General features: G+C 42.2%; 2 protein-coding genes across 4 annotated transcripts in view; one reads left to right on the forward strand and one right to left on the reverse strand.

Annotated features, from left to right (window-relative positions):
- adgra3 (adhesion G protein-coupled receptor A3) overlaps positions 1 to 7,540 on the reverse strand; it is a 50,216-nt gene extending 42,676 nt beyond the window's left edge. The window contains exon 1 of the mRNA XM_023982224.1: positions 6,424 to 7,540. Coding sequence (XP_023837992.1) covers positions 6,424 to 6,647 — 224 coding nt within the window. The 5' untranslated portion in view covers positions 6,648 to 7,540. The remainder of the gene's footprint in view (positions 1 to 6,423) is intronic.
- A 9,506-nt stretch (positions 7,541 to 17,046) lies between these two features.
- gba3 (glucosidase, beta, acid 3) lies at positions 17,047 to 24,928 on the forward strand. 3 transcript variants are annotated; one of them, XM_023982402.2, is made up of 6 exons: positions 17,047 to 17,189; positions 17,420 to 17,531; positions 19,492 to 19,719; positions 20,013 to 20,815; positions 23,933 to 24,056; positions 24,459 to 24,928. In XM_023982402.2, the coding sequence occupies exons 2-6, from the start codon at positions 17,477 to 17,479 to the stop codon at positions 24,665 to 24,667; spliced, it is 1,419 nt and encodes a 472-aa protein (XP_023838170.1). In that variant the 5' UTR covers positions 17,047 to 17,189; positions 17,420 to 17,476; the 3' UTR covers positions 24,668 to 24,928. The 3 variants fall into 3 exon arrangements, with proteins under 3 accessions (XP_023838170.1, XP_023838172.1, XP_023838171.1); XM_023982404.2 differs by having other exon boundaries at positions 17,047 to 17,185; XM_023982403.2 differs by lacking the exon at positions 17,047 to 17,189 and adding an exon at positions 17,196 to 17,297.
- Positions 24,929 to 25,857: the final 929 nt, after the last annotated feature.

Here is a 25,857-nt window from a genome sequence, read left to right on the forward strand (position 1 = left end):
TGTCTCGCATTTGGAAGGCAAATGCCTTGTCTTCAAAATAATTCACTGAGGTCACTTGTCATACAAGAACAGACTATGCTGTGTCACTCTCCCACAGCTATAAGCCGGACAATATCTCCTTTTAATTCCAATGAGCTACGTTAGAGCATGTATAGAAAACAGTCACCTTACAGCTCCTTTACGTGCAAGGCAGAGGTCGACCGATTATGATATTTCAACGCCGATACCGATTATTGGAGGACCAAAAAAAGTCGATACTGATTAATCAGCSGTATATATATATATATATACATATATAAACACATACACATTTATTTTGTAATAATGACAATTACAACAATGCTGAATGAACAATGAACACTTATTTTAACTTAATATAATACATTTAAAAAATCTCTTTAGTCTCATATAAATAATGAAACATGCTCAATTTGGTTTAAATAATGCAAAAACAGTGTTGGAGAAGAAAGAAAAAGTGCAATACGTGCCATGTAAAAAAGCTAACGTTTAAGTTCCTTGCTCAGAACATATGAAAGCTGGTGGTTCAATATTCCCAGTTCTTCAATATTCCCAGTTAAGAAGTTTTAGGTTGTAGTTAGGAATTGTGATGCGTCGACTATTCCTCTCTATATCATTTGTATTTCACATACCTTTGACTATTGGATGTTCTAATAGACACGTTAGTATTGCCAGCCTAAACTCAGGAGTTGATAGGCTTGAAGTCATAAACAGAGTGTGAATCAAGCATTGCTAAGAGGTGCTGGCAAACGCAGTAAAGTTTGAATGAATGCTTACAAGCCTACTGCCGCCTACCACCGCTCAGTCAGACTGCTCTATCAAATCATAGACTTAATATTATAAACACAGAAATATGAGCCTTAGGTCATTAATATGGTCAAATCCGGAAACTATCATCGCGAAAACAAAACGTATATTCTTTCAGTGAAATATGGAACCGTTACGTATTTTATCGAACGGGTGGCAACCCTAAGTCTAAATATTTCTGTTACATTGCACAACCTTCAATGTTATGTCATAATTACGTAAAATTCTGGCAAATTAGTTCGCAACAAGCCAGGCGGCCCAAACTGTTGCATATGCCAAATACAGGGCTAACAGACAAATGAATAGAAACCAAGAACTGGAGCCTTTCAGATAGACAAACAAGAAGGCCCACGTCCTTGTACAGAAATTCAGGTGCACATAAGACCAAGCCCAAATGAATAGCCTAGCCTTTGAACTTGAGGCCCAAGTATGGTCTGGCAAACCAAATGCTCAACAGGTCTGAGTGTGCAAGGAGAGACTGTGAGCCGCCTGGCTGTGAACAGTCAGCCGCCAGTCATTGCCTCGCCTTCGGGATTTGGTTCTCCTCTCCAAACATCACACAACAGCATTGGGAAACACAGGGGGCGTTGCGTTAACCCAAATGCGTGCCTGAAAAGCAAAAAAAAACTTTCTAGCCACCGGATATGCATGACAGCGTACTCTTGGGTACTAGTTACACAAGCACATCAAAAGGCTGCCGGCCTGCCAACTTCACCTTTTCATGTAGGAGCAGCTAAATAAATCAAGCGAACAACAGAAAGGATTCTACCTTCAAATGCCACAACTAAATTCAGCTCACTCATAACGTAAACAACGATGTCAAATATAGTGGCGAGAGAACGTAGGCTTATGACTTACTCGTCTTTGTCATGCATTTAAAACATTTTATAAATGTAAAATGTAAATGTTTTTTACCGCAAGTTTCAAGTCAATCTATTATGGAGTTAGCTACTCCATTCTAAAAACATGGTCCACTGGCATTCACTGCAGGTTAAGTATTCAGGAAACTGGACGCATACCGGGCCATCCCCCATGATTCCCTGCTGCTGTGAACCTTGTGTTTACTGCTCCTAACTGTGTCGTGAAATTACACTTGCTTTTCCTGCAGCGGGGAGGAAATCCCTGCCTCGTGCTGACATCAGTTCCACACTCTTCGGTGGACTCCAGGTGTGCTCTGGGCCGCATAGTCAAGCCCAGGTGCCTGCTGGGAAGGACCCCAGAGGGGCTGCTCTAATGTAGGGTGAAACATGAACAGGTACAGCCTCACACACATGCGGTTGCGCATATGCTCTTCAAACGACACACCTGAAATTAGCACACTGTGCGGAGGAGAGAAGCAAAGGTTATGCTAGCACGAGGCCTCATTTCACAAAACACTTTTCTGACAAGAGAACAAGCTGGTTGTGTCAATGAGTTTGTGTCATTTCTCTCAGATTCCTTTGGCATGCAGTATCAGTTGGAGAGTCCAAATGCTGGGAATGCAGCACTCATCCTTTCTCCACAGAAACATTCAGCAGCCTGAACTCAGAGAGAGCCACGCCGGATAAATGGATGCATTCCACAACAGGGTCCCCAAATACTTTCCCTATGAACCTAATGAGTTTGACTTTTAAACCAATCAAGGTTTTCCAGCCATTTTGATTACAAACTATGTCCAACTAACATTTTTCTAAATCATAGTCCTTAGTTACTCTGACTAAAATGTCTAGATGAATTTCGTTGATGATTCAAGAAAGTTTTAAACTTGTCTTTGTTATTCGCTTTAAAGCTGCAATATGCTGAATTGCTTCACCATTTACTGGTTGCTTAATTTTTTTTTAAAGTCTGTCTTATTTCAATTTATGTGACAAAACAAGCAGTCTGGATAGAGTTTTATTGTACCATCTAAACCACTGTGAAATATGTTTTCTATAACCAAAAATATTGTATTTTCAGCTGTTTGAAGCTCGTGTACAAAACCAAAAGAAGCAACAACAAAAAAAAAAAACTCAGAGCGGGAAGCATAGAAATATTGCACATAGAATAGATCTACTGCTTCTTAGACTTGCTTTCAATGAAAATGAGAGACCTATAACTCACATTTCTGTGAATTTAGTCAGTTTGCCCAAAAAGTTACATATTGTAGCTTTAACTGAGAGCTGCTCAGTTTGGCTAAAGGTCAGATGATCCCTCCAGACAGGAAACAGGAAGTGTGCGGGTCAAAGAGAGGGAAGGTATGATTAATGGGTCTCTAATTACACCCAACATGAATCACTGCATCGGACCAAGTCTTTAATTTACTGACAAGCAAGTCTGTCAATAGACCATTTCAAATCTCCCAAATAACAAGTCTGGAAAGGGACTGGTAACGATGCACCAAATCAACACATTTAGAACATGTTATGGTGGTTTCGCAGACCCTAGACCAGTGGTTAAGGCTGGATACGATTGTGTGAACTCTGTCCAGAAACATCCATTATCTGCACAAGTCAGAGGTAGCTCTAGATAAGCCATTCCCTGAGATAATGGTGTGGTAATCCAAACTAAACCAGATAGAAAGGTTTATTTACACACAATGGTGGGTCTGACAAAGGTCATCTTGACATAGAAATTTCACTGGGGAAAAGTTGTAACTTTTGCATACCATGGACTTAAAGATGAAATGCCCACAAAACAATCAATGTATGTGGTGTGCTTAACCAGAAGTTAAGGACTATCTTATTGGCAGTCCATTTTTCAAAATAAATCGAAAGTGCCATCCAAATTTCCTTACACTATCAATTTAGTTTTTTGCACTTTCTCTCCTCCCAACTTTAGCTTTTGGGGCCAGAAGGCAGGGTGAACTTCTTGGCCCCACAGAACAAGAGCGAGAGGTAGTAGGGCATGACTGGGACCTACGGTGTCCAGGCAGGGGGAAGTGATTGATTTTCAGGGTCAGGGAAGGTCGGGTGGAGCAGCAGGGACCCTGCCTGGGATCAGGTCAGTCCAGGTGCAGTGTCCAGACCGCTGTTAACCCCTCTGACAGGACACAGAGAGGTCGTAAACCAGCCCCTTAACCACTAGGCATGCTGATCTTACAAGCCATAAACAAACACCCCTAAAATGTATCAGCCAAAAAGAGAGCGCGGTTTCATGGAAAGCGGTCACTTTCATCTGGACAGAGTTGCAGTGAGTCTATTTGACGGAAACCTTGAAATCCTGAAGACCTACCGCCATTATTCCCGAAATCTGTTGACAAACACTTTAAGAGACCCGTGGGGAAGTTTAGTGGGAAACCCGTAGGAATGCCGGAGAACTTTGCAAGGTGTGCAATCTCATTAGCGCTCTTGTTCTGCGGTGACCAACTCTCAGACCTTGAATCACGGAGCTTGGTTCAATGCTCAAGACAGGAATATGTTTCCACTCCCAATCAATCACTGTCGGGCGGAACAAAATGATGGCCCTCCAAGCAGTTGAGCTCATTGTAAGGAAAAAAGAAAGATTGCATACCATGACGGGGGTAATAACATCTCAATCAGTCACTGACTTAACCAAATTCATGCCTAGTCAGAGTAGAAAAAATAATCCTTGAGGAACTACAAGCTTCTTTGGAGGAACTTAAAAAATGAAGAAGAAAAAGCAACAATCCACACCTACATCCTCCGTTTTAACGTTATAGAGGCCCGCGTACAACCACTAAGCCTAATTCCTTGCATTCTTTCCTCCTATTTTTGGAAGAGGCCACTAGAAGAGAGACAACTGTACCAATGAGGCTTTGATACATGCTTGACGTAACCCCTTGAAAAGACATCCCATCACGTGGTTTGTCATTAATTTAGCTCCGTACAAAAAAAAGGCACCCGACACAACATAGATCAAATTAGGCAAAGGCTCAACCTTTCATCAACCAAGTCACAATAAAAGGCCTTTTCCATCTCTCGGGCCATTCAAATGAGGTATTAGTGTAGAGTACTAGTATAACGAACTGATGCTCTTGGCTGGTGTAGACTCAAAAACACTTCAGTCTTCTCTCCATCGGGGTAACTGCATGTGCAATATGCTGTGGTGGTTTAATGGTACACACAGTGTGGTTGCATTACACAAATAGCTGTGTTGTGGCAATGAAAATGATTACCAACCACACACTAGATGTGTTCAACAATCTCAGTATATGTGTCTGCTCAGCCTATATAAATACCCTTGGGATGCCATACAGGTATACACTGCATTTACCATATTAAAACTGTATTCTGGTCACTGACATTTCCATCATACAGGAATAGATTATAGTGAGACATGACAATGACATCTGTTAGAAAGGATACTATTATTGTTATGCAGCTGACAGGGGATGGACGTGATGCAGTAAAGCTACACATGAAATAGTGACCTCTGTATCCTTGACACAAGAAGGAAATAAATGTGGAAATTGAGCAAATAGAGATGACTAAACTGCTTGGAGTAACCCTGGATTGTAAACTGTCATGGTCAAAACATATTGATACAACAGTAGCTAAGATGGGGAGAAGTATGTCCACAATAAAGCGCTGCTCTGCCTTCTTAACAGCACTATCAACAAGGCAGGTACTACAGGCCCTAGTTTTGTSGCACCTCGACTACTGTTCAGTCGTGTCGTCAGGTGCCACAAAAAGGGACTTAGGAAAATTGCAATTGGCTCAGAACTGGGCAGCACGTCTGGCTCTTGGATGAACACTGAGAATTTATATTAATCATATGCATGTCAATCTCTCCTGGCTCAAAGTGGAGGAGAGATTGACTTCATCACTACTTGTATTTATGAGAGGTATTGACATGTTGAATGCACCTAGCTGTCTGTTTGAATTATTGGTACACCGCTCGGATACCATTGCATACCCCACAAGASGTCTCTTCACAGTCTCCAAGTCCAGAACAGACTATGGGAGGCGCACAGTACTACATAGAGCCATGACTACATGGAACTCTATTCCACATCAAGTAACTGATGCACGCAGTAGAATTAGATTGACAAAACAGATAAAAACACTATGGAACTGCAGGGACGGTGAAGCAACACAAACATAAGCACATGTATACACCCACACGATAACATACGCACTATACACATACATGGATTTAGTACTGTAGATATGTGGTAGTGGTTGAGTAGGGACCTGAGGGCACACAGTGTGCTGTGAAACCTGTGAATGTATTGTAATGTTTTTAAAATTGTATAAACTGCCTTAATTTTGCTGGACCCCAGGAAGAGTATCTGCTGCCTTGGCAGGAACTAATGGGGATCCATAATAAATAACATTTGTAAGGGCAGGATCATTTTATTTGAGCTGTAATGTACAGTATGTGTATGTCAGTCGTTGAATTCATCAGCAGAACTTAGTGATTAACCTAAACATACCCAAACCAGGTCAGTGTAAAACTAACAAGATATAGCTGGCTATTAGCTAATTGAAGAATTCTGCAGTTGGGATGTTATGCCAGTTGTGTTGGCCTGAAAGTTGAATAGTAGTTGGCCTCAACAGAAAGAATAAAGTGCAGGTAATAAACAAGACAAACATTTGGCGGTTTGGTTATTTCTGTGTGCCCAAGCTGTTCCAAACAAGGGGACAGCATAATTATTTTGTTGATGCGATTTATACTTACAACGTGACTGTTCTGTTGGGGAAGGAGTCCGGGGGTAACACCTGATGGAGTTCCATATTGCTACAGACCACTTTCCTATCCGCGGTGGCCACCGACTGTGTGCTTTTCCCTGCGCTTTTTGAACGTTCATCATATGATTTACAATCATATGATAGCGCAGATCCATCGCCACTGAGTAGCAAAACAAGTAACAATTGCAACAAATCCACCGCGTTTACCCTCATTTTAAATGAGATGTTAAGATAATTAGGCTACTGAAGCATATGTAGAGACAAGTATATATTAATATCAAGTCGCGTGGAAGGCAGGGATTTATGGTCGTACTATGAAATGGTCTGGCACAAATAGGGTACTGTTAAAATGGTAAGCCAAAACGTCCTTCAGAATATTCTGAGCTTCAGTCATGTTGCAAACATATTGTCCACCATAATGTGGATTTCCCCCTCCATTTTTTGCAAAGGTTTCGATTTGTGTTCGGCGTCAATTAATCCGAGAGAGGGTCTATACATCCTTTGTTTGCCAAAATACACGATTTATAATTCAATTTCTTTATCCGGTCTTTGCTGCCTCACGGGAAAAAAAACATTCACTTGTAATTGTACCGATTTTTCTAGGCTACACAATTTGACTTAAACGATTGAGAAAATATTTTCTTTGTCGCCAATAGCGCGGATCCAAGTGAGAATTTTGCCTACTCCACCAAGAGACAGCTGCAGTCATCCAAAGATAACACACTAACTTAATGAAATCTGATCACGCCTAAACTTTAAAAACGTTCTCCCTAAAATAACTGATCCCGAGAGGCGTAAACTGCCACACATTTAAATAGCCGTACAACTAACTAAAACATCTGTAAGCAACTTTTCACTTTAGGCGTCCATCGAGTCCAGTTGTTGGTGCAAAGGGAAATCATAGCACTCCTAAAAAACGAAAGAAAGAAACATATTCCCACTCGAGTTAGTCAGTAATGTGAAGAAATTCTTCCAAGTTTAAATAGATATCCATAATTGCTGTCCTCGTCTCTCTCTTTGAAAGTATTCATTGGCTTCATTTCCGTTGAGAACTCTTCTCCCACAGTCTTGACCCGGGCTCCATGTTGCATGCATTTACAGCCACTGACGTCACTCTACAGGCAATACAGACTGCCTCTTGTCTCCCATTCTATCTGCTGCTCAGGTTTACATTTTACGTGCCGGCGAAGAAAAAGATGAAACACAATAAAAGGTAAACAAAGCAAAATTGTGCACCCATCAATTATAGAGAAAAAAAAACGACTTTTTTAATTGAATGGAAAATAGATATGCCTAGACATATTGACCATGAAAAATATCCAGTATTGGTCCTTGAACTTTTGAGCATTCCCGAGTGACAAATATATATTCTTGAATATTCCTAGAAAATAATTCAATGTTGTCAAGCTTTAGGCTACATCACAAATCAGGGAATGTCAGTTAATAACATGTATTGCCCCTCTCCTTGATAGACCGAACAAACWGTTTTTTTTATWWAAAAAAATATTTAACCTTTATTTAACCAGGTAGGCCAGTTGAGAACAAGTTCTCATTTACAACTGCGACCTGGCCAAGATAAAGCAAAGCAGTACGACAAAAACAACAACACAGAGTTACAGTCAATAACACAAAAGAAAAATAGAAAAATAGAAAAATCTATGTATAGTGTGTGCAAATGTAGAAGAGTAGGGAGTTAAGGCTATAAATAGGCCCTAGAGGCGAAAATAATTACAATTTAGCATTAATACTGGAGTGATAGATGTGCAGATGATGATGTGCAAGTAGAGATACTGGGGTGCAAAAGAGCAAGAGGGTAAGTAATAATATGGGGATGAGGTAGTCGGGTGTGCTATTTACAGATTGGCTGTGTACATGTACAGTGATCGGTAAGCTGCTCTGACAGCTGATGCTTAAAGTTAGAGAGGGAGATATAAGACTCCAGCTTCAGAGATTTTTGCAATTCGTTCCAGTCATTGGCAGCAGAGAACTGGAAGGAAAGGCGGCCAAAGGAAGTGTTGGCTTTGGGGATGACCAGTGCAATATACCTGCTGGAGCGCATGCTACGGGTGGGTGTTGCTATGGTGACCAGTGAGCTGAGATAAGGCGGCTTTGCTTTACCTAGCAAAGACTTATAGATGACCTGGAGCCAGTGGGTTTGGCGACGAATATGTAGTGAGGGCCAGCCAACGAGAGCATACAGGTCRCAGTGGTGGGTAGTATATGGGGCTTTGGTGATAAAAYGGATGGCACTGTGATAGACTATATCCAGTTTGCTGAGTAGAGTGTTGGGGGCTATTTTGTAAATTACCTCGCCGAAGTCAAGGATCGGTAGGATAGTCAGTTTTACGAGGGTATGTTTGGCGGCATGAATGAAGGAGGCTTTGTTGCGAAATAGGAAGCCGATTCTAGATTTAATTTTGGATTGGAGATATGAGTGGAAGGAGAGTTTACAGTCTAACCAGACACCTAAGTATTTGTAGTTGTCCACATATTCTAGGTCAAAACCATCCAGAGTAGTGATGCTATGGGTGGGTGTTGATTTGGATATGTAGCCTATTTGGTGGTCTACCAGATTTGTTGACAGATAAATCCTTTCTCATCCTTGGGTAAAATGTATTTGGTAACACTTTACATACTCTTGGTGCTATATGCGTAGTAATACTGCAATGACTACAGTAACAACATTGTTGTTACATAGCAATTTAATTTGTGTAATCAAATGCAATTTTTTAAATGGTATGTAACAACATAACACTACTTCATTATTGGTACTAGTGTTATAATAGCATGAGTACCCGTCTACCTACACATGTCTACCTTGATAACAATGCAGCCAAGACATTTAAACAATGCTTTCCTTTTCAAATGTAATAAAAGCAGTTCTTTGCGATGCACCCCCTCTCTCTTTTAGTTCATCCAGCATTGTATCTCCTCTCTTTCTGTGTTCCTTCACACAAAGCTTCTCAAACAAGTTCAGACTAGCTTTTCAATGGGCAATAGCCATGGAAAGCCAGAGTCAGTCAGAGAGGAAAACACCATATAAGAATTCACATGTGCAGTACTACAATACCCTTGTGTAACACTCATACAGAGCCAACCTGTCTTCACTCATCTTTTCTATGATGGGGTAAATTGAGCATCTTGGTTTTAGAAGAGCGACAGACGGACAGACAGACAGAGAAAGAGAAACAGAGAGACATACAGAGACAGACAGACAGAGAGACAGAAAGACAGACAGACAAAGTAACACAATTATCTCAGGAAACCTCATACCCCTGGGCTACGCAGCTTTTACTTCCATTAGTCTTGTTTGTTTTCAGGCTCACACAGGATTTTGACGTCCACTGAAAGAAGGCTGTCTGCAAACATACGGACAACAGCTATTGTAGTAACAGATTTTCCTGGAGACAAAGCAAGGAGTGCTTCAGGATGACACAATTAAATGTATTGATGAGGCGGTGGCCTTCAATATTTGTATTTCAATACAAAAGACCAAAATAAGGTAACATAACAAGACAATTATTTGAAATAATGTAATATGAGTGATGTAAAATGACTGTAATTTATCTATTTCTCCAGATGCAGGACTTACTCCTCTTATATTACCCATAAACTATGCAAATTGTCACTATGGTCCAAAGAATGTCTGTTATGGATAGTATGCAATGACTGGTAATTTGATTACTAGATTGTGCTATCCCTATAGAGGACAGAGGACTAGTCACATGCCTGATCATGAATGATTCAGGAGGTCATCTCACTCTCTGGGTTATTTTTTAAATCAATGGACTCCTGGGACAACTGTTGTGAGGTAGCCTATAACTAATGCATTTATGAATATATATATATTTTAAATCAAATTCAGCCAAGGTACAGGACAGGTAACAAGTGATTAATGAGCAATGTGCGGATTCACAGATAAATAGAGTGCCTTCAGGAAGTATTCATACCCCTTGACTTATTCCACATTTTGTTGAGTTACAGCCTAAATTCAAAATGGATTTAATCGATTTTTCTCTCTCACACATCTACAAACAATACCTCATAATTACAAAGCAAAAACATGTTTTTAGAAATGTTTCCAAATTTATTGAAAATAAAATACAGAAATATCAAATTTGTATAATTATTCACACCCCATGAGTAAATACATGTTAGAATCACCTTTGGCAGCGATTACAGCTTTGAGTCTTTCTCTGTAAGTCTCTAAGAGCTTTGCACATCTGGATTGTACAATATTTACACATTATTGTTTTTCAAATTCTTCAAGCTCTGTCAAGTTGATTGTTGATCATTGCTGACTGCAATTTTCAAGTCTTGCACTAGATTTTCAAGCCGATTTAAGTCAAAACTGTAACCAGGCCACTCAGGAACATTCAATGTCATCTTGGTAAGAAACTCCAATGTATATTTGGCCTTGTGTTTTAGGATATTGTCCTGCTGAAAGGTGAATTTCTCTCTCCCAGTGTCTGTTGTAAAGCAGGCTGAACCAGGTTTTCTTCTAGGATTTTGTCTGTGCTAAACTCTATTTTGTTTCTTTTTATCCTAAAAATCTCCCTTGCCGATGACAAGCATATCCATACCATGATGCAGCCACCACTATGCTTGAAAATATGAAGAGTGGTACTCAGTGATGTGTTGTGTTTGATTTGCCCCAATATAACACTTTGTGTTCGGGACATAAAGTGAATTTCTTTGTCATATTCTTTGCAGTTTTACTTTACTGCCTTATTGCAAACAATATGCATGTTTTGGAATATTTCTTATTCTGTACAGGCATTCTTTGTTTCACTCTGTCAAATAGGTTAGTATGGACGTCCTGCTTAGGCGAGAAAAAGCAATCTTTTGAACGAGGGAGTTAAGAAAAATGGATGGTATAAAAGGGCTACGATTTGGGGGACAGAAATAACTCTCTTTGAGCTTGCTAGAAGATTTTTGCTCATCATTTGATTTGTGATATTGATCTGTGATTGATAGATCTGTGATTTTTTTTATGCCTGTTTCTGGAATTTGAAATAAACTTGCTTTATTGTTCTGAAACCCTGTCATCAAACAGTCATACAAGTACATGTCATTTTACTCTGGGTCTCTGAAAAATGCTTGATTAATTGAGGATCTCTAGCTAATTWTCYTGGTTAAAGGAATCTAACCTGAAAGCCAACTATAGGTATTGTATAAGGCCACAAGTAAACAAGAAAATGCTCATCCAGAGAAGGGGCTCCTAGTGGCCGGGGACTTTAATGCAGGGAAACTTAAATCCATTTTACCTCATTTCTACCAGCATGTTACATATGCATCCAGAGAAGAAAAAAAAACTCTAGACCACCTTTACTCCACACACAGAGACGCATAAAAATCTCTCCCTCGCCTTCCATTTGCCAAATCTGACCATAACTCTATCCTCCTGATTTCTGCTTACGAGCAAACACTAAAGCAGGAAGTACCAGTGACTTGTTCAATACGGAAGTGGTCAGATGACGCAGATGCTAAGCTACAGGACTGTTTTGCTAGCACAGACTGGAATATGTTCCAGGACTCGGTTAGGCCGTCATTGTAAATAAGAATTTGTTCCTAACTGACTTGCCTAGTTAAATAAAGGTTGTATACAAWATAAGAAAAGTATCTTCACTGACATTTTCAACCTGTCCCTGACCGAGTCGGTAATACCTACATGTTTCAAGCAGACCACCATAGTCCCTGTGCCCAAGAACACCAAGGTAACCTGCCTAAATACTACTGGACCTTTTCATAGTACTCAGTCTTGTAGCCATGAAGTGCTTTGAAAGGCTGGTCATATTCAAACAACACCATTATCGCAGAAATCGTAGAACCACTCCAATTTGCATACCGCCCCAACAGATCCACAGATACGCAATCTCTACTGCACTCCACACTGCCCTTTTATTTATTTATTTATTTCACCTTTATTTAACCAGGTAGGCAAATTGAGAACACGTTCTCATTTACAATTGCGACCTGGCCAAGATAAAGCAAAGCAGTTCGACACATATAACAACACAAGTTACACATGGAGTAAAACAAACATACAGTCAATAATACAGTGAAAATAAGTTATACAATTGAGCAAGTGAGAAGTGAGATAAGGGAGGTGAAGGCAAACAAAATATATAAAATATATATATAAATAAAAAATAATAAAAAGGCCATGGTGGCGAAGTAAATACAATATAGCAAGTAAAAAAACACTGGAATGGTTGGTTTGCAGTGGAAGAAAGTGTAAAGTAGAGAGAAATAATGGGGTGCAAAGGAGCAAAATAAATAAATAATACAGTAGGTAAAGAGGTAGTTGTTTGGGCTAAATTATAGATGGGCTATGTACAGGTGCAGTAATCTATGAGCTGCTCTGACAGCTGGTGCTTAAAGCTAGTGAGGGAGATAAGTGTTTCCAGTTTCAGAGATTTTTGTAGTTCGTTCCAGTCATTGGCAGCAGAGAACTGGAAGGAGAGGCGGCCAAAGGAAGAATTGGTTTTGGGGGTGACCAGAGAGATATACCTGTGGAGCGCGTGCTACAGGTAGGTGCTGCTATTGTGACCAGCGAGCTGAGATAAGGGGGGATCTTACCTAGCAGGGTCTTGTAGATGACTGGAGCCAGTGGGTTTGGCGACGAGTATGAAGCGAGGGCCAGCCAACGAGAGTGTACAGGTCGCAGTGGTGGGTAGTATATGGGGCTTGGTGACAAACGGATGGCACTGTGATAGACTGCATCCAATTTATTGAGTAGGGTTTTGGAGGCTATTTTGTAAATGACATCACCGAAGTCGAGGATTGGTAGGATGGTCAGTTTTACAAGGGTAGTTTGGCAGCATGAGTGAAGGATGCTTTGTTGCGGAATAGGAAGCCAATTCTAGATTTAACTTTGGATTGGAGATGTTTGATGTGATCTGGAAGGAGAGTTTACAGTCTAACCAGACACCTAGGTATTTGTAGTTGTCCACATATTCTAAGTCAGAGCCGTCCAGAGTAGTGATGTTGGACAGGCGGGCAGGTGCAGGCAGCGATCGTTTGAAGAGCATGCATTTAGTTTTTACTTGTATTTAAGAGCAATTGGAGGCCACGGAAGGAGAGCTGTACGGCATTGAAGCTCGCCTGGAGGGTTGTTAACACAGTGTCAAAAGAAGGGCCAGAAGTATACAGAATAGTGTCGTCTGCGTAGAGGTGGATCAGAGAATCACCAGCAGCAAGAGCGACATCATTGATGTATACAGAGAAGAGAGTCGGTCCAAGAATTGAACCCTGTGGCACCCCCATAGAGACTGCCAGAGGCCCGGACAACAGACCCTCCGATTTGACACACTGAACTCGATCAGAGAAGTAGTTGGTGAACCAGGCGAGGCAATCATTGAAGAAACCAAGGCTTGTCGAGTCTGCCGATGAGGATGTGGTGATTGACAGAGTCAAAAGCTTGGCCAGGTCAATGAATACGGCTGCACAGTACTGTTTCCTACGATGGCGGTTAAGATATCGTTTATGACCTTGAGCGTGGCTGAGGTGCACCCATGACCACTCTGAAACCAGATTGCATAGCGGAGAAGGTATGGTGGGATTCGAAATGGTCGGTAATCTGTTTGTTGACTTGGCTTTTCGAAGACCTTAGAAAGGCAAGGTAGGATAGATATAGGTCTGTAGCTGTTAGGGTCAAGAGTGTCCCCCCTTTGAAGAGGGGATAACCGCAGCTGCTTTCCAATCTTTGGGAATCTCAGACGACACGAAAGAGAGGTTGAAAAGGTTAGTAATAGGGGTGGCAACAATTTCAGCAAGATAGTTTTAGAAAGAAAGGGTCTTTCCCACCTGGACAAAAGGAACACCTACTTGAGAATGTTATTCATTGACTAATATCTCAGCGTTCAACACCATAGTGCCCTCGAAGCTCATCACTAAGCTTAGGACCCTGGGACTTAACACCTCCCTCTGTAACGCGATCCTGGACTTCCTGACAGGCCGCCSCCAGGTGGTAAGGGTAGGTAACAACACATCTGCCATTCTGATCCTCAACACGGGGGCCCCTCAGGGGTGCGTGCTCAGTCCCCTCCTGCACTTCCTGTTCACCCATGCCTGCATGGCGAAGCCCGACTCCAACACCATCATTAAGTTTGCTGACGACACAACAGTGGCAGGCCTGATCACTGACAATGATGAGACTGCCTATAGGGAGGAGGTCAGAGACCTGGCAGTGTGGTGCCAGGATAACAATCTCTCCCTCAATGTGATMWAGACAAAGGAGATGATCGTGAACTTAAGGAAAAGGAGGGCCGAACACACCCACATTCACATCGACGGGCTGTAGTGGAGCAGGTTGAGAGCCAATGAACTATCATGGTCCAAACACACCAAGACAGTCTTAAAGAGGGCACRACAACACCTATTCCCTCTCAGGAGACTGAAAAGATTTGGTATGGGTCCTCAGATATCAAAAAGTTMTACAGCTGCACTCTCGAGAGAATCCTGACTGGTTGCATCACCGCCTGGTATGGCAACTGCTTGGCCTCTGACCGCAAGGCACTACAGAGGGTAGTGCTTATGGCCCAGTACATGACCGGGGCCAAGCTTTCTGCCATCCAGGACCTCTATACCAGGCGGTGTCAGAGGAAGACAAAAAATTGCTAAAGACTCCAGCCACCATAGTCATAGCCTGTTCTCTCTGCTACCGTAGGACAAGCGGTACTGGAGTGCCAAGTCTAGGTCCAAGAGGCTTCTTAACAGCTTCTACCCCCAAGMCATAAGAGTCCTGAACAGCTAACCAAGTGGCCACCCGGACTATTTGCATTTACCCCCCCACTTTACCAACATGTACATGTTACCTCAACTACCTTAACTAACCTGTGCCCTCGCACATTGACTCTGTACCAGTACCCCTGCACAKAGCCTGTTATTTTATTGTTGCTCTTTAATTATTAGTTATTTTTCTATTTTCTTATTTTAATTGTTGGTATTTTTTATTTTTTTATTTTTTAGTAAATACTTTTTTACATATTTTTCTTAAAACTGCATTGTTGGTTAAGGGCTTGTAAGGAAGCATTTCACTGTAAGGTCTACACCTGTTGTATTCGGTGCATGTGACAAATACAATTTGACTTGATTTGAGTGCATTGGTAGGAGTCGTAGGAGGGGAGATTCTGGGCTAAGCCAACCCGGGAGGGAGCCTCTCATAGTGCTCTAAGGTTGAAGCTCTGGCCTGGACGACCCTGCCAGGATGCAGGGTGAAAGAGCACAGGCAATCGACTTTGGGGATAGCCCACTCTACTGTAAGGCCCTTACTGTTGAGTCTGAGGGACAGTCCCTAGCTGTACACTAACCCAGTGGTAAAGCAGAGTGGCATCTATCAGATCTTTGGGGATTATGGGCAAGAGATAACGGAACTGCCATTGGGTAGACAGGGCCTAGTTGAGTCAGTTAATCCTGCAGGGGTGGTATTTTAGCTTTGACAACAGCTATTAAACTCTGTAACTGTTTTAAAGTCACCATTGGCCTCATGGTGAAATCCCTGAGCAATTTCCTTCTGCTCTGGCAACTGAGTTAGGAAGGACGCCTGTATCTTTGTAGTGACTGGGTGTATTGATACACCATCCAAAGAGTAATTAATAACTTCACCACGCTCAAAGGGATATTCAGTGTCTGCTTTTTTTTACCCATCTACCAATAGGTGCCCTTCTTTGCGAGACATTGTAAAACCTCCCTGGTCTTGATGGTTGAATCTGTGTTTGAAATTCACTGCTCGACTGAGGGACCTTACAGATACTTGTATGTGTGGGGTACAGAGATGAGGTAGTCATTCAAAAATTATGTTTAACACTATTATTGCACACAGAGTGAGTCCATGCAACTTGTTTTGTGACTTGTTAAGCACATTTTTACTCCTGAACTTATTTAGGCTTGCCATAAAGATGGGGTTGTATACTTATTGATTCAAGACATTTCAGCTTTTCATTTTTTATTCATTAGTAAAMATGTCTAATGTCCAACCCCTCTTTTAAGCTGCTGCTACTCTCTGTTTATCATTGATGCATAGTCACTTTAACCATATCTACATGTACAGACTACCTCAATCAGCCTGACTAACCGGTGCCTGTATGTAGCCTTCCTACTGTTATAGCCTCGCTACTGTATATAGCCTCACTACTGTTATTTTTCACTGTCTTTTTACTGTTGTTTTATTTCTTTACGTACCTATTGTTCACCTAATACCTTTTTTGCACTGTTGGTTAGAGCCTGTAAGTATGCATTTCACTGTAAGGTCTACACCTGTTGTCTTTGGCGCACGTGACAAAAAACTGTGATTTGAATTACACTTTGACACTATGGGGTATTGTGTGTAGGCCAGTGACACAAAATCAAAATTTTATTTTTAATTCAGGCTGTAACAAAGTGCGGAAAAGGTCTAGGGGTGTGAATACTTTCTGTAGCCAGATAGATCCTCATCTTCCAGCTATGTTTTTTTTTACTCCATCCTTTTTGTAGCCTRCAAACAGAATTTGCGCAGCGCGAGTTCACAACAACGCTTGCGAACAAGCCCTAGTGATGTAACGCATCAGAGTCTACGTAACTAAAAGCCAATTTATGCTTTATTCTAAATATGGTTGGAGGCTATGTGTGGAGGGTGTRACGCAATAGCCCAGCCTCCAGAGGCATCCAGAGACCAAATTGAGTTCTGTACCGCACCGCCGTGCACTTCCCAAATGTTGTAACAATGCGGAGGGCTCCGTATAGCTCCGAATCGACATTGATGGTTGACAGTAGGTAATGGCTGGAGGTCCTATATAAACACAAACTCACTTCCTTGAAAACTTCCTTCACAATAGCACTGCTCAACAGTTCTGCGATGCTCCACGTAGCATTAATGCGACGGTAAATGCTGCACGGCTTACGCAGAGGACAGATTGACTATGTAGCTCCTTTAACTCTAACTCTTGCTTGCTTGACAACACAATATTTCACAACAAGAGGGTTGTTGACTTTTTTATATGTAGGCAAATATAACCAACAGGCCTGAATGGAATTGTATCCATACGAACAATTCTGAAACCATGTTCCCGACTAACTTTGCATGGGGCGCGGCTACATCCGCTTATCAAATCGAAGGTACGTAATAAGAATTTGTTTGGCGCCGGCAGTCAAACTGTACAAGTGTTTTTTGTGTGTGTGCATTTGTAGATACAGTATTTTGATTAGGAAAGGTAATGCGCGTCCCCGAGACGACTTTCCATGGCCAAGCGCGAGAAGTAGACTAACCTACACACAACTGCTTGCAACCTATAGGTCTACCTGTAGGCTGCAGTTGGATCTCTAATGCAAAAGGGGGACTAACTCAAGAGTTTCTCTCAACCACTGTATCATGTATTGATAGTAGCCTAAAAGTTGAAACAATGTAGTTATGTATACATTTAACAACGACAGCATGAGTTATATACATACAGAATGAGCAACCATAGACTCACAGTAGCCCATTGACAGTGCATTCAGAAAGTATTCAGACCCCTTCACTTTTTCCACATTTTGTTACATTACAACCTTATTCTAAAATTGATTAAATAGTTTTTCCCCTCATCAATCTACACACAAAACCCCATAATGACAAATCAAAACGTTTTTTTCTTTTTTTTCTTTGCAAATGTATAAAAAATACAATTCATACTTTTTACTCAGTACTTTGTTGAAGCAACTTTGGCAGCGATTACAGCTTTGAGTCTTCTTTGGTATGACGCTACAAGCTTGGCACACTTGTATTTGGGGAGTTTCTCCCATTTCTCTGCATATCCTCTCAAGCTCTGTCAGGTTGGATAGGGAGCGTTGCTGCACAGCTATTTTCAGGTCTCTCCAGAGTTGTTAGATCGGGTTCAAGTCCGGGCTGTGGCTGGGCCACTCAAGGACATTCATAGATTTGTCCAGAAGCCACTCCTGTGTTGCCTTGGTTGTGTGCTTAGTGTCGTTGTCCCGTTGGAACCTTCCAATAGGATAACAAGAGCAGGTTTTCATCAAGGATCTCTCTGTACTTTGCTCCGTTCATCTTTCCCTCGATCCTGACTAGTCTACCAGTCCCTGCTGCTGAAAAACATCCCCACAGCATGATGCTGCCACCACTATACTGCACCGTAGGGAGGGTATTGGCCAGGTGATGAGTGGTGCCTGGTTTCCACCAGATGTGACGCTTGGCATTCAGGCCAAAGGTTTCTCATGGTCAGAGTCCTTTTAGATGCCTTTTGGAAAACTCCAAGTGGGCTGTCATGTGCCTTTTACTGAAGAGTGGCTTCCATCTAGCCACTCTACCATAAAGGCCTGGAGCTCTCTCAGAGTGACCATCGGGTTGTTGTTCACCTCCCTGACCAAGGCCCTTCTCCCTCTATTGCTMRGTTTGGCCGGGCGGCCAGCTCTTGGAAGAGTCTTGGTGGTTCCAATCTTCTTCCATTTAAGTATGATGGAGGCCACTGTGTTCTTGGGGACCTTCAATGTTGCAGAAATGTTTTGGTACCCTTCCCCAGATCTGTGCCTCGACACAATCCTGTCTGAGCTCTATGGACAATTCCTTTGACCTCATGGCTTGGTTTTTGCTCTGACATTCACTGTCAACTGTGGGACCTATAGACAGGTGTGTGCCTTTCCAAATCATGTCCAATCAATTGAATTTTCCACAGTTGGACTCCAATCAAGTTGTAGAAACATGTCAAGGATGATCAATGGAAACAGGATGCACCTGAGCTCAATGTAGAGTCTCATAGCAAAGAGTCTAAATACTAATGTAAATAAGGTATTTTTTTTATATATTTTTATGTACATTTACAAACATTTCTAAAAGCCAGTTTTTGCTTAGTCATTATGGGGTATTGTGTGTAGATTGATGAGGAAAACAATTAATACATTTTAACGTAACAAAATGTGGAAAAAGTGAAGGGGTCTGAGTACTTACAGAATGCACTGTATATAGGCTACAGTACAATAGCTATTTTTAGGAATTGTAGGCACATTTTTCTTTCAAATTTTTTGTTGTTGATATTCAAACAGTGCGTTATGAATGATCAATACTGCTATGAAATTAACCTTGCAGGAGGCTGGGATGTGGATGACAAGGGACCGAGCATTTGGGACACGTTCTGTCACGAGGGGGGCAGACTAGTGTTCGAGGGCCAGAGTGGAGATGTCACCTGTAACAGCTATGAGCTCTGGGAAGAGGACCTCCGGTGTATCCGACAGCTAGGCCTGACCCACTACCGCCTGTCTCTGTCCTGGTCCCGCCTGCTACCGGAGGGGATAACACGGCATGTCAAYCAAAAAGGTAGCCGAACTCTGAGACTGTGCTACTTACGATAAGATTCCTCCAGTATTTATTTGTGGTGAATGCCTATGGCATATGATATGCTAAAAAAAAGAAATATCATACATTATTGTGTTACGACCAGGCTTTTGTTTATGTAAACAATGCAGTGCCACAAACTCTGTCAAGGGGTCTGGACCCTTTTGCCACAGTTTGTTGTGTGCTTCTCTTATAAGTGCAGCGTCCCTGATTGAAGCCTAATTTAGCCTTGATACCCATGATTTACTACTAAGCTATGCGTCTCTGTCCTGCAGGTTTGCGATACTACAACAAAGTGATCAATGATTTGCTGGCTAGTGACGTGTTGCCCATGGTTACTCTGTACCACTTTGACCTGCCACAAGCTCTCCAGGACCAGGGAGGTTGGAAATCACCTGAGATTGCGGCCATCTTTGACAGCTACGCCTGCTTCTGCTTTGAATCTTTCGGAGATCGTGTGAAACTGTGGATCACGTTGAATGAGCCGTACGTGTGCGCTAAACTGGGCCACGAGGATGGCATCTTTGCCCCGGGGGTAAAAGAACCAGGGATGGCTGCCTACCTGGTGGGCCACAACATGCTACGTGGCCACGCCAGGGCCTGGCACAGCTACAATGTCCTCTACAGGGCAAAACAGGGTGGCTCGGTGTCCTTAGCGATTAATAGCGACTGGGCTGAACCGTTGGACCCGGCCAATCCTGATGACACGGCCGCCACTGAACGCTACCTGGCCTTTACACTAGGGTGGTTTGCCTGGCCCCTGTTTGTCACTGGAGACTACCCAGAAGTGATGAGGTCTAGTATTGAGGTCAGAAGCAAAGAACTGGGTTACCAAGAAGGTTCTAGACTGCCCAGGTTCTCCAAAGACGAGCCTAGTCTTCTCGGCACGGCTGACTTTTTTGCGTTGAACTACTATACGTCTCGGAGGGTGAAGCCAGGTGAATGTTGTCCAGGGCTGTTGGGGTTGAAGAGTGACCGGGATGCAGAAGGGGTGGTGGACCCATCCTGGCCGGTATGTGGGGTGTCATGGCTGGCTGTGGTTCCTGACGGCTTGAGGAAACTGCTGAAGTACATTAAGGTAAAGAGGACCAGGGTCCTGTTCCAATACTTACAAAAATAAAACAACGTTTTAAAAGTTCCACTTCTACCAATCCACATCATGTCAGATCAGTGATTACACTAAGGAAAGTACACATTTTTTAAAGTATCCGAACAGCGCCCAGGTTAACAGGGTCGGCTCCATTCGAAAGCAGTCAATTCAGAGGATWAATTTTTATTTTTTTATTTTATTTATTTAACCTTTATTTAACCAGGTAGGCAAGTTGAGAACAAGTTCTCATTTACAATTGCGACCTGGCCAAGATAAAGCAAAGCAGTTCGTCACATATAACAACACAGAGTTACACATGGAGTAAAACAAACATACAGTCAATAATACAGTAGAAAAAATAAGTATATACAATGTGAGCAAATGAGGTGAGATAAGGGAGGTAAAGGCAAAAACAGGCCATGGTGGCGAAGTAAATACAGTATAGCAAGTAAAACACTGGAATGGTAGATTTGCAGTGGAAGAATGTGCAAAGTAAAGATAGAAATAAGAGATATACCTGCTGGAGCACGTGCTACAGGTGGGTGCTGCTATGGTGACCAGCGAGCTGAGATAAGTGGGGACTTTACCTAGCAGGGTCTTGTAGATGACCTGGAGCCAGTGGGTTTGGCGACGAGTATGAAGCGAGGGCCAGCCAACGAGAGCGTACAGGTCGCAGTGGTGGGTAGTATATGGGGCTTTGGTGACAAAACGGATGGCACTGTGATAGACTGCATCCAATTTATTGAGTAGGGTATTGGAGGCTATTTTGTAAATGACATCGCCGAAGTCGAGGATCGGTAGGATGGTCAGTTTTATAAGGGTATGTTTGGCAGCATGAGTGAAGGATGCTTTGTTGGGAAATAGGAAGCCAATTCTAGATTTAACTTTGGATTGGAGATGTTTGATGTGAGTCTGGAAGGAGAGTTTACAGTCTAACCAGACACCTAGGTATTTGTAGTTGTCCACATATTCCAAGTCAGAACCGTCCAGAGTAGTGATGTTGGACAGGCGGGCAGGTGCAGGCAGCGATCGGTTGAAGAGCATACATTTAGTTTTACTTGTATTTAAGAGCAATTGGTGGCCACGGAAGGAGAGTTGTATGGCATTGAAGCTCGTCTGGAGGGTTGTTAACACAGTGTCCAAAGAAGGGCCAGAAGTATACAGAATGGTGTCGTCTGCGTAGAGGTGGATCAGAGACTCACCAGCAGCAAGAGCGACATCATTGATGTATACAGAGAAGAATTGAACCCTGTGGCACCCCCATAGAGACTGCCAGAGGCCCGGACAACAGGCCCTCCGATTTGACACACTGAATTCTATCAGAGAAGTAGTTGGTGAACCAGGTGAGGCAATCATTTGAGAACCAAGGCTATCGAGTCTGCCGATGAGGATGTGGTGATTGACAGAGTCGAAAGTCTTGGCCAGGTCAATGAATACGGCTGCACAGTATTGTTTCTTATGGATGGCGGTTAGGATATCGTTTAGGACCTTGAGCGTGGCTGAGGTGTACCCATGACCAGCTCTGAAACCAGATTGCATAGCGGAGAAGGTATGGTGGGATTTGAAATGGTTGGTAATCTGTTTATTGACTTGACTTTCGAAGACCTTAGAAAGGCAGGGTAGGATAGATATAGGTCTGTAGCAGTTTGAGTCAAGAGTATCCCCCCCCCCCTTTGAAGAGGGGGATGACCGCAGCTGCTTTCCAATCTTTGGGAATCTCAGACGACACGAAAGAGAGGTTGAACAGGCTAGTAATAGGGGTTGCAACAATTTCGGCAGATAATTTTAGAAAGAAAGGGTCCAGATTGTCTAGCCCGGCTGATTTGTAGGGGTCCAGATTTTGCAGCTCTTTCAGAACATCAGCTGATTGGATTTGGGTGAAGGAGAAATGGGGGAGGCTTGGGCGAGTTGCTGTGGGGGGTGCAGTGCTGTTGACCGGGGTAGGGGTAGCCAGGTGGAAAGCATGGCCAGCCGTAGAAAAATGCTTATTGAAATTCTCAATTATAGTGGATTTATCGGTGGTGACAGTGTTTCCTGTCCTCAGTGCAGTGGGCAGCTGGGAGGAGGTGTTCTTATTCTCCATGGACTTTACAGTGTCCCAGAACTTTTTTGAGTTTGTGATGCAGGAAGCAAATTTCTGCTTAGAAAAGGTTAGCTTTTTCAACTGCCTGTGTATATTGGTTTCTAGCTTCCCTGAAAAGTTGTATATCACGGGGGCTGTTCGATGCTAATGCAGAACGCCATAGGATGTTTTTGTGTTGGTTAAGGGCAGTCAGGTCTGGAGAGAACCAAGGGGGAAGTTTTAGAATACATTTTTTCCGATGATTTTACATTTAAGGATTATTCAATTCATGAATTGAGTCCCCTGCCTTGAGCCAATCAAATTGAGCCAAACCTTTAGTGAGGAGAACATTTAACATTAATAGAGTTGATCGCTATTGATTGTTTTTTTGCACAGTAAACAGATTGAGGAGCCATTACAGTTGTCACATTGAATTGTGTCACATTGATTGCTTCAGGTGAAAACAGTTTTTTGAGAATGAGAAATATCCTGCTGTCGCGGTTTGTCACCGGGGTAAATCCATTTGAATGCAATTTAGCTAGTATACCATTGAAATTTAATTGAAAATGTAACTTCTAATACCGCAAAGATGACCGGTCCACCCACCATTGAATGTCAACTTAAATGGTAATGTCTATTCTATTATCTATATTTCTATGATTTTCCTATGGAGGATTGACAGTATAATTTAAAACAACATATTCCCATTCAAGTCAACTTCAAGTCAACATTCTCTGATGTGTGGACCTCCAGCCATCTTTGTGGTACCATTTGAAAGTTTAAACCAACAAAATCCAGCACACACACACACACACACACACACACACACACACACACACACACACACACACACACACACACACACACACACACACACACACACACACACACACACACACACACACACACACACACACACACACACACACACACACACACACACACACACACACTGTACTTTAAAGCCTTCCACTGTGTTGTTTGACTGTCATTATTGAACTCATGTTTTGTTGGACAATGATAGCAACCATTTTCTTTGACAGGACACATTCAACAACCCTGCGGTCTACATCACAGAAAATGGCTTCTCCCAGGTGGGGCCAGTGGACATGGAAGATGTCCAGCGCTGTGGGTTTTACCATGACATCATCCAGGAAGTAGCCAGAGGTATAGACCAGAAAGTGGCCACCATAAAGCTGCCGTATATTATGGAGAATCTATCATTATTTAATGTGAATTTCTTCTGAAATTCAATCCAGTCACTAGTTATACTATTTAAACCTCTGAGGGGCTGCTTCTCACATAAAATCGTAGTATTTATACATGATCCAGAAACTAAGTTACAGGGGGCTGAGTGACTTGAATCCTTCGTTGATGAACCTGTTCTTTTGAATTAGTGACAGTATTTAGCTAATTTCAGGTCAATGGAGAAGGTTAAGAGAAGATACTATGGCAATCATAATACAATGGGATCTTGTCCTTTTGTAATGTGTGAACAAAGTATTTTCACATGACCTCTTAATGTATTTCTAAGGAAAAATACCATGTATGTTTGTCTCTTTGTTCCAGCTCTCCGAGAGGATGGTGTTGACGTGCGAGGCTATTTCGCCTGGTCTCTCCTGGATAACTTTGAATGGGCCGACGGGTTCAGCGTACGTTTTGGCCTGTTCCACGTGGACTTCTCTCGACCGAAGCGACCACGGACTGTGTACCGCTCTGGAAGGGAGTATGCCGGCATCATTTCCAAGTACAGATCTCAGACCATGGTAAATATCTAAACAGCCAATGGGCACAGTGTTAATCAGCCAATAAGAGCTATTTTTTTGCTCAATGTTCTGTTCTAATCGACTGCAACCAAGCTTGGTCCATTGCAATGTTCCTACAGGCAATTTTGAATTGAAGCCCATCTGAAACAGATTGTAGCTGTGAAGTCTTTAAGACATTCTTTTCTCCACTTTTCTCTGTCAACCCTGAAAATGTTTTGTTAAACAGTGCTAAGCTTATTCTGCTTCCTTCGCAATAAAGTGATTTTTGTCTGATTTCTTCCCTGACTTTGGCATAGAATTGCAAGGACCCAGCCAAAGAGTGTTACATTTATTCAAGTGAATGGAAAATGTATTCTATCCTGCCCAATTCCCATTCAATTTGTACAAAGGGTTTATGTTGCCAGGCCAATGCAGGGCTTGGTGAGGGGCACATGTCTACAGAGGTGTGTGTGTGTGTGTGACCTCATATCTCAACCCGCAAGGCCCCTGTATGGCTCAGATGATAAAAAACAACAATCCTATACAGCCCTCATGTTGAAACAAAATACACAATGCAAGTCACTGTGCCCGGTGGAGAGTTGGGGTTGAGTGAGAGCTTGATTTAACACTAAGAGTAAGAACATAAAAAATGACACAAGGCAGGAGCCCATGCCCAGGTAAGTAGGATCACATAGTCTAAAACACAGGTTTGTATTTACAAACAGAATTGGAGATAATACACAGGGAGGGGCCACTTGGATGTCAGTACATTATGAGGGAAGTTACACTCTGAATGGCACACATAGTACTCGTGCTTCTACACCTGCATTGCTTGCTGTTTGGGGTTTTAGGCTGGGTTTCTGTACAGCACTTTGAGATATCAGCTGATGTAAGAAGGGCTTTATAAATACATTTGATTTGACATACACAATCCATGTCTCAATTGTCTCAAGATTAAAAAATCCTTATTTTAATCTTTGGATTTAACAAGTGATATCAATAAGGGTCAGTCTATGTCATGGAAAGAGCAGATGTTCTTAATGTTTTGTATACTCAGTGAATACAGTACTGTACATACTATAAAAGGGAAACCGTCCTTTTCATCATCAAGGGAGAAAAGGCATCCGTCAGATGTGTTTTTAGTTTAAAGGGTAAAGGGTCCGCCCATTGGGGGCTGAGGTACAGACAACATATTGCTCTGGATATGGATCCAAACACCAGGG

Source organism: Salvelinus sp. IW2-2015, linkage group LG37 (assembly GCF_002910315.2).
Source record: "Salvelinus sp. IW2-2015 linkage group LG37, ASM291031v2, whole genome shotgun sequence".
NCBI classification, from domain to species: Eukaryota; Metazoa; Chordata; class Actinopteri; order Salmoniformes; family Salmonidae; genus Salvelinus; species Salvelinus sp. IW2-2015.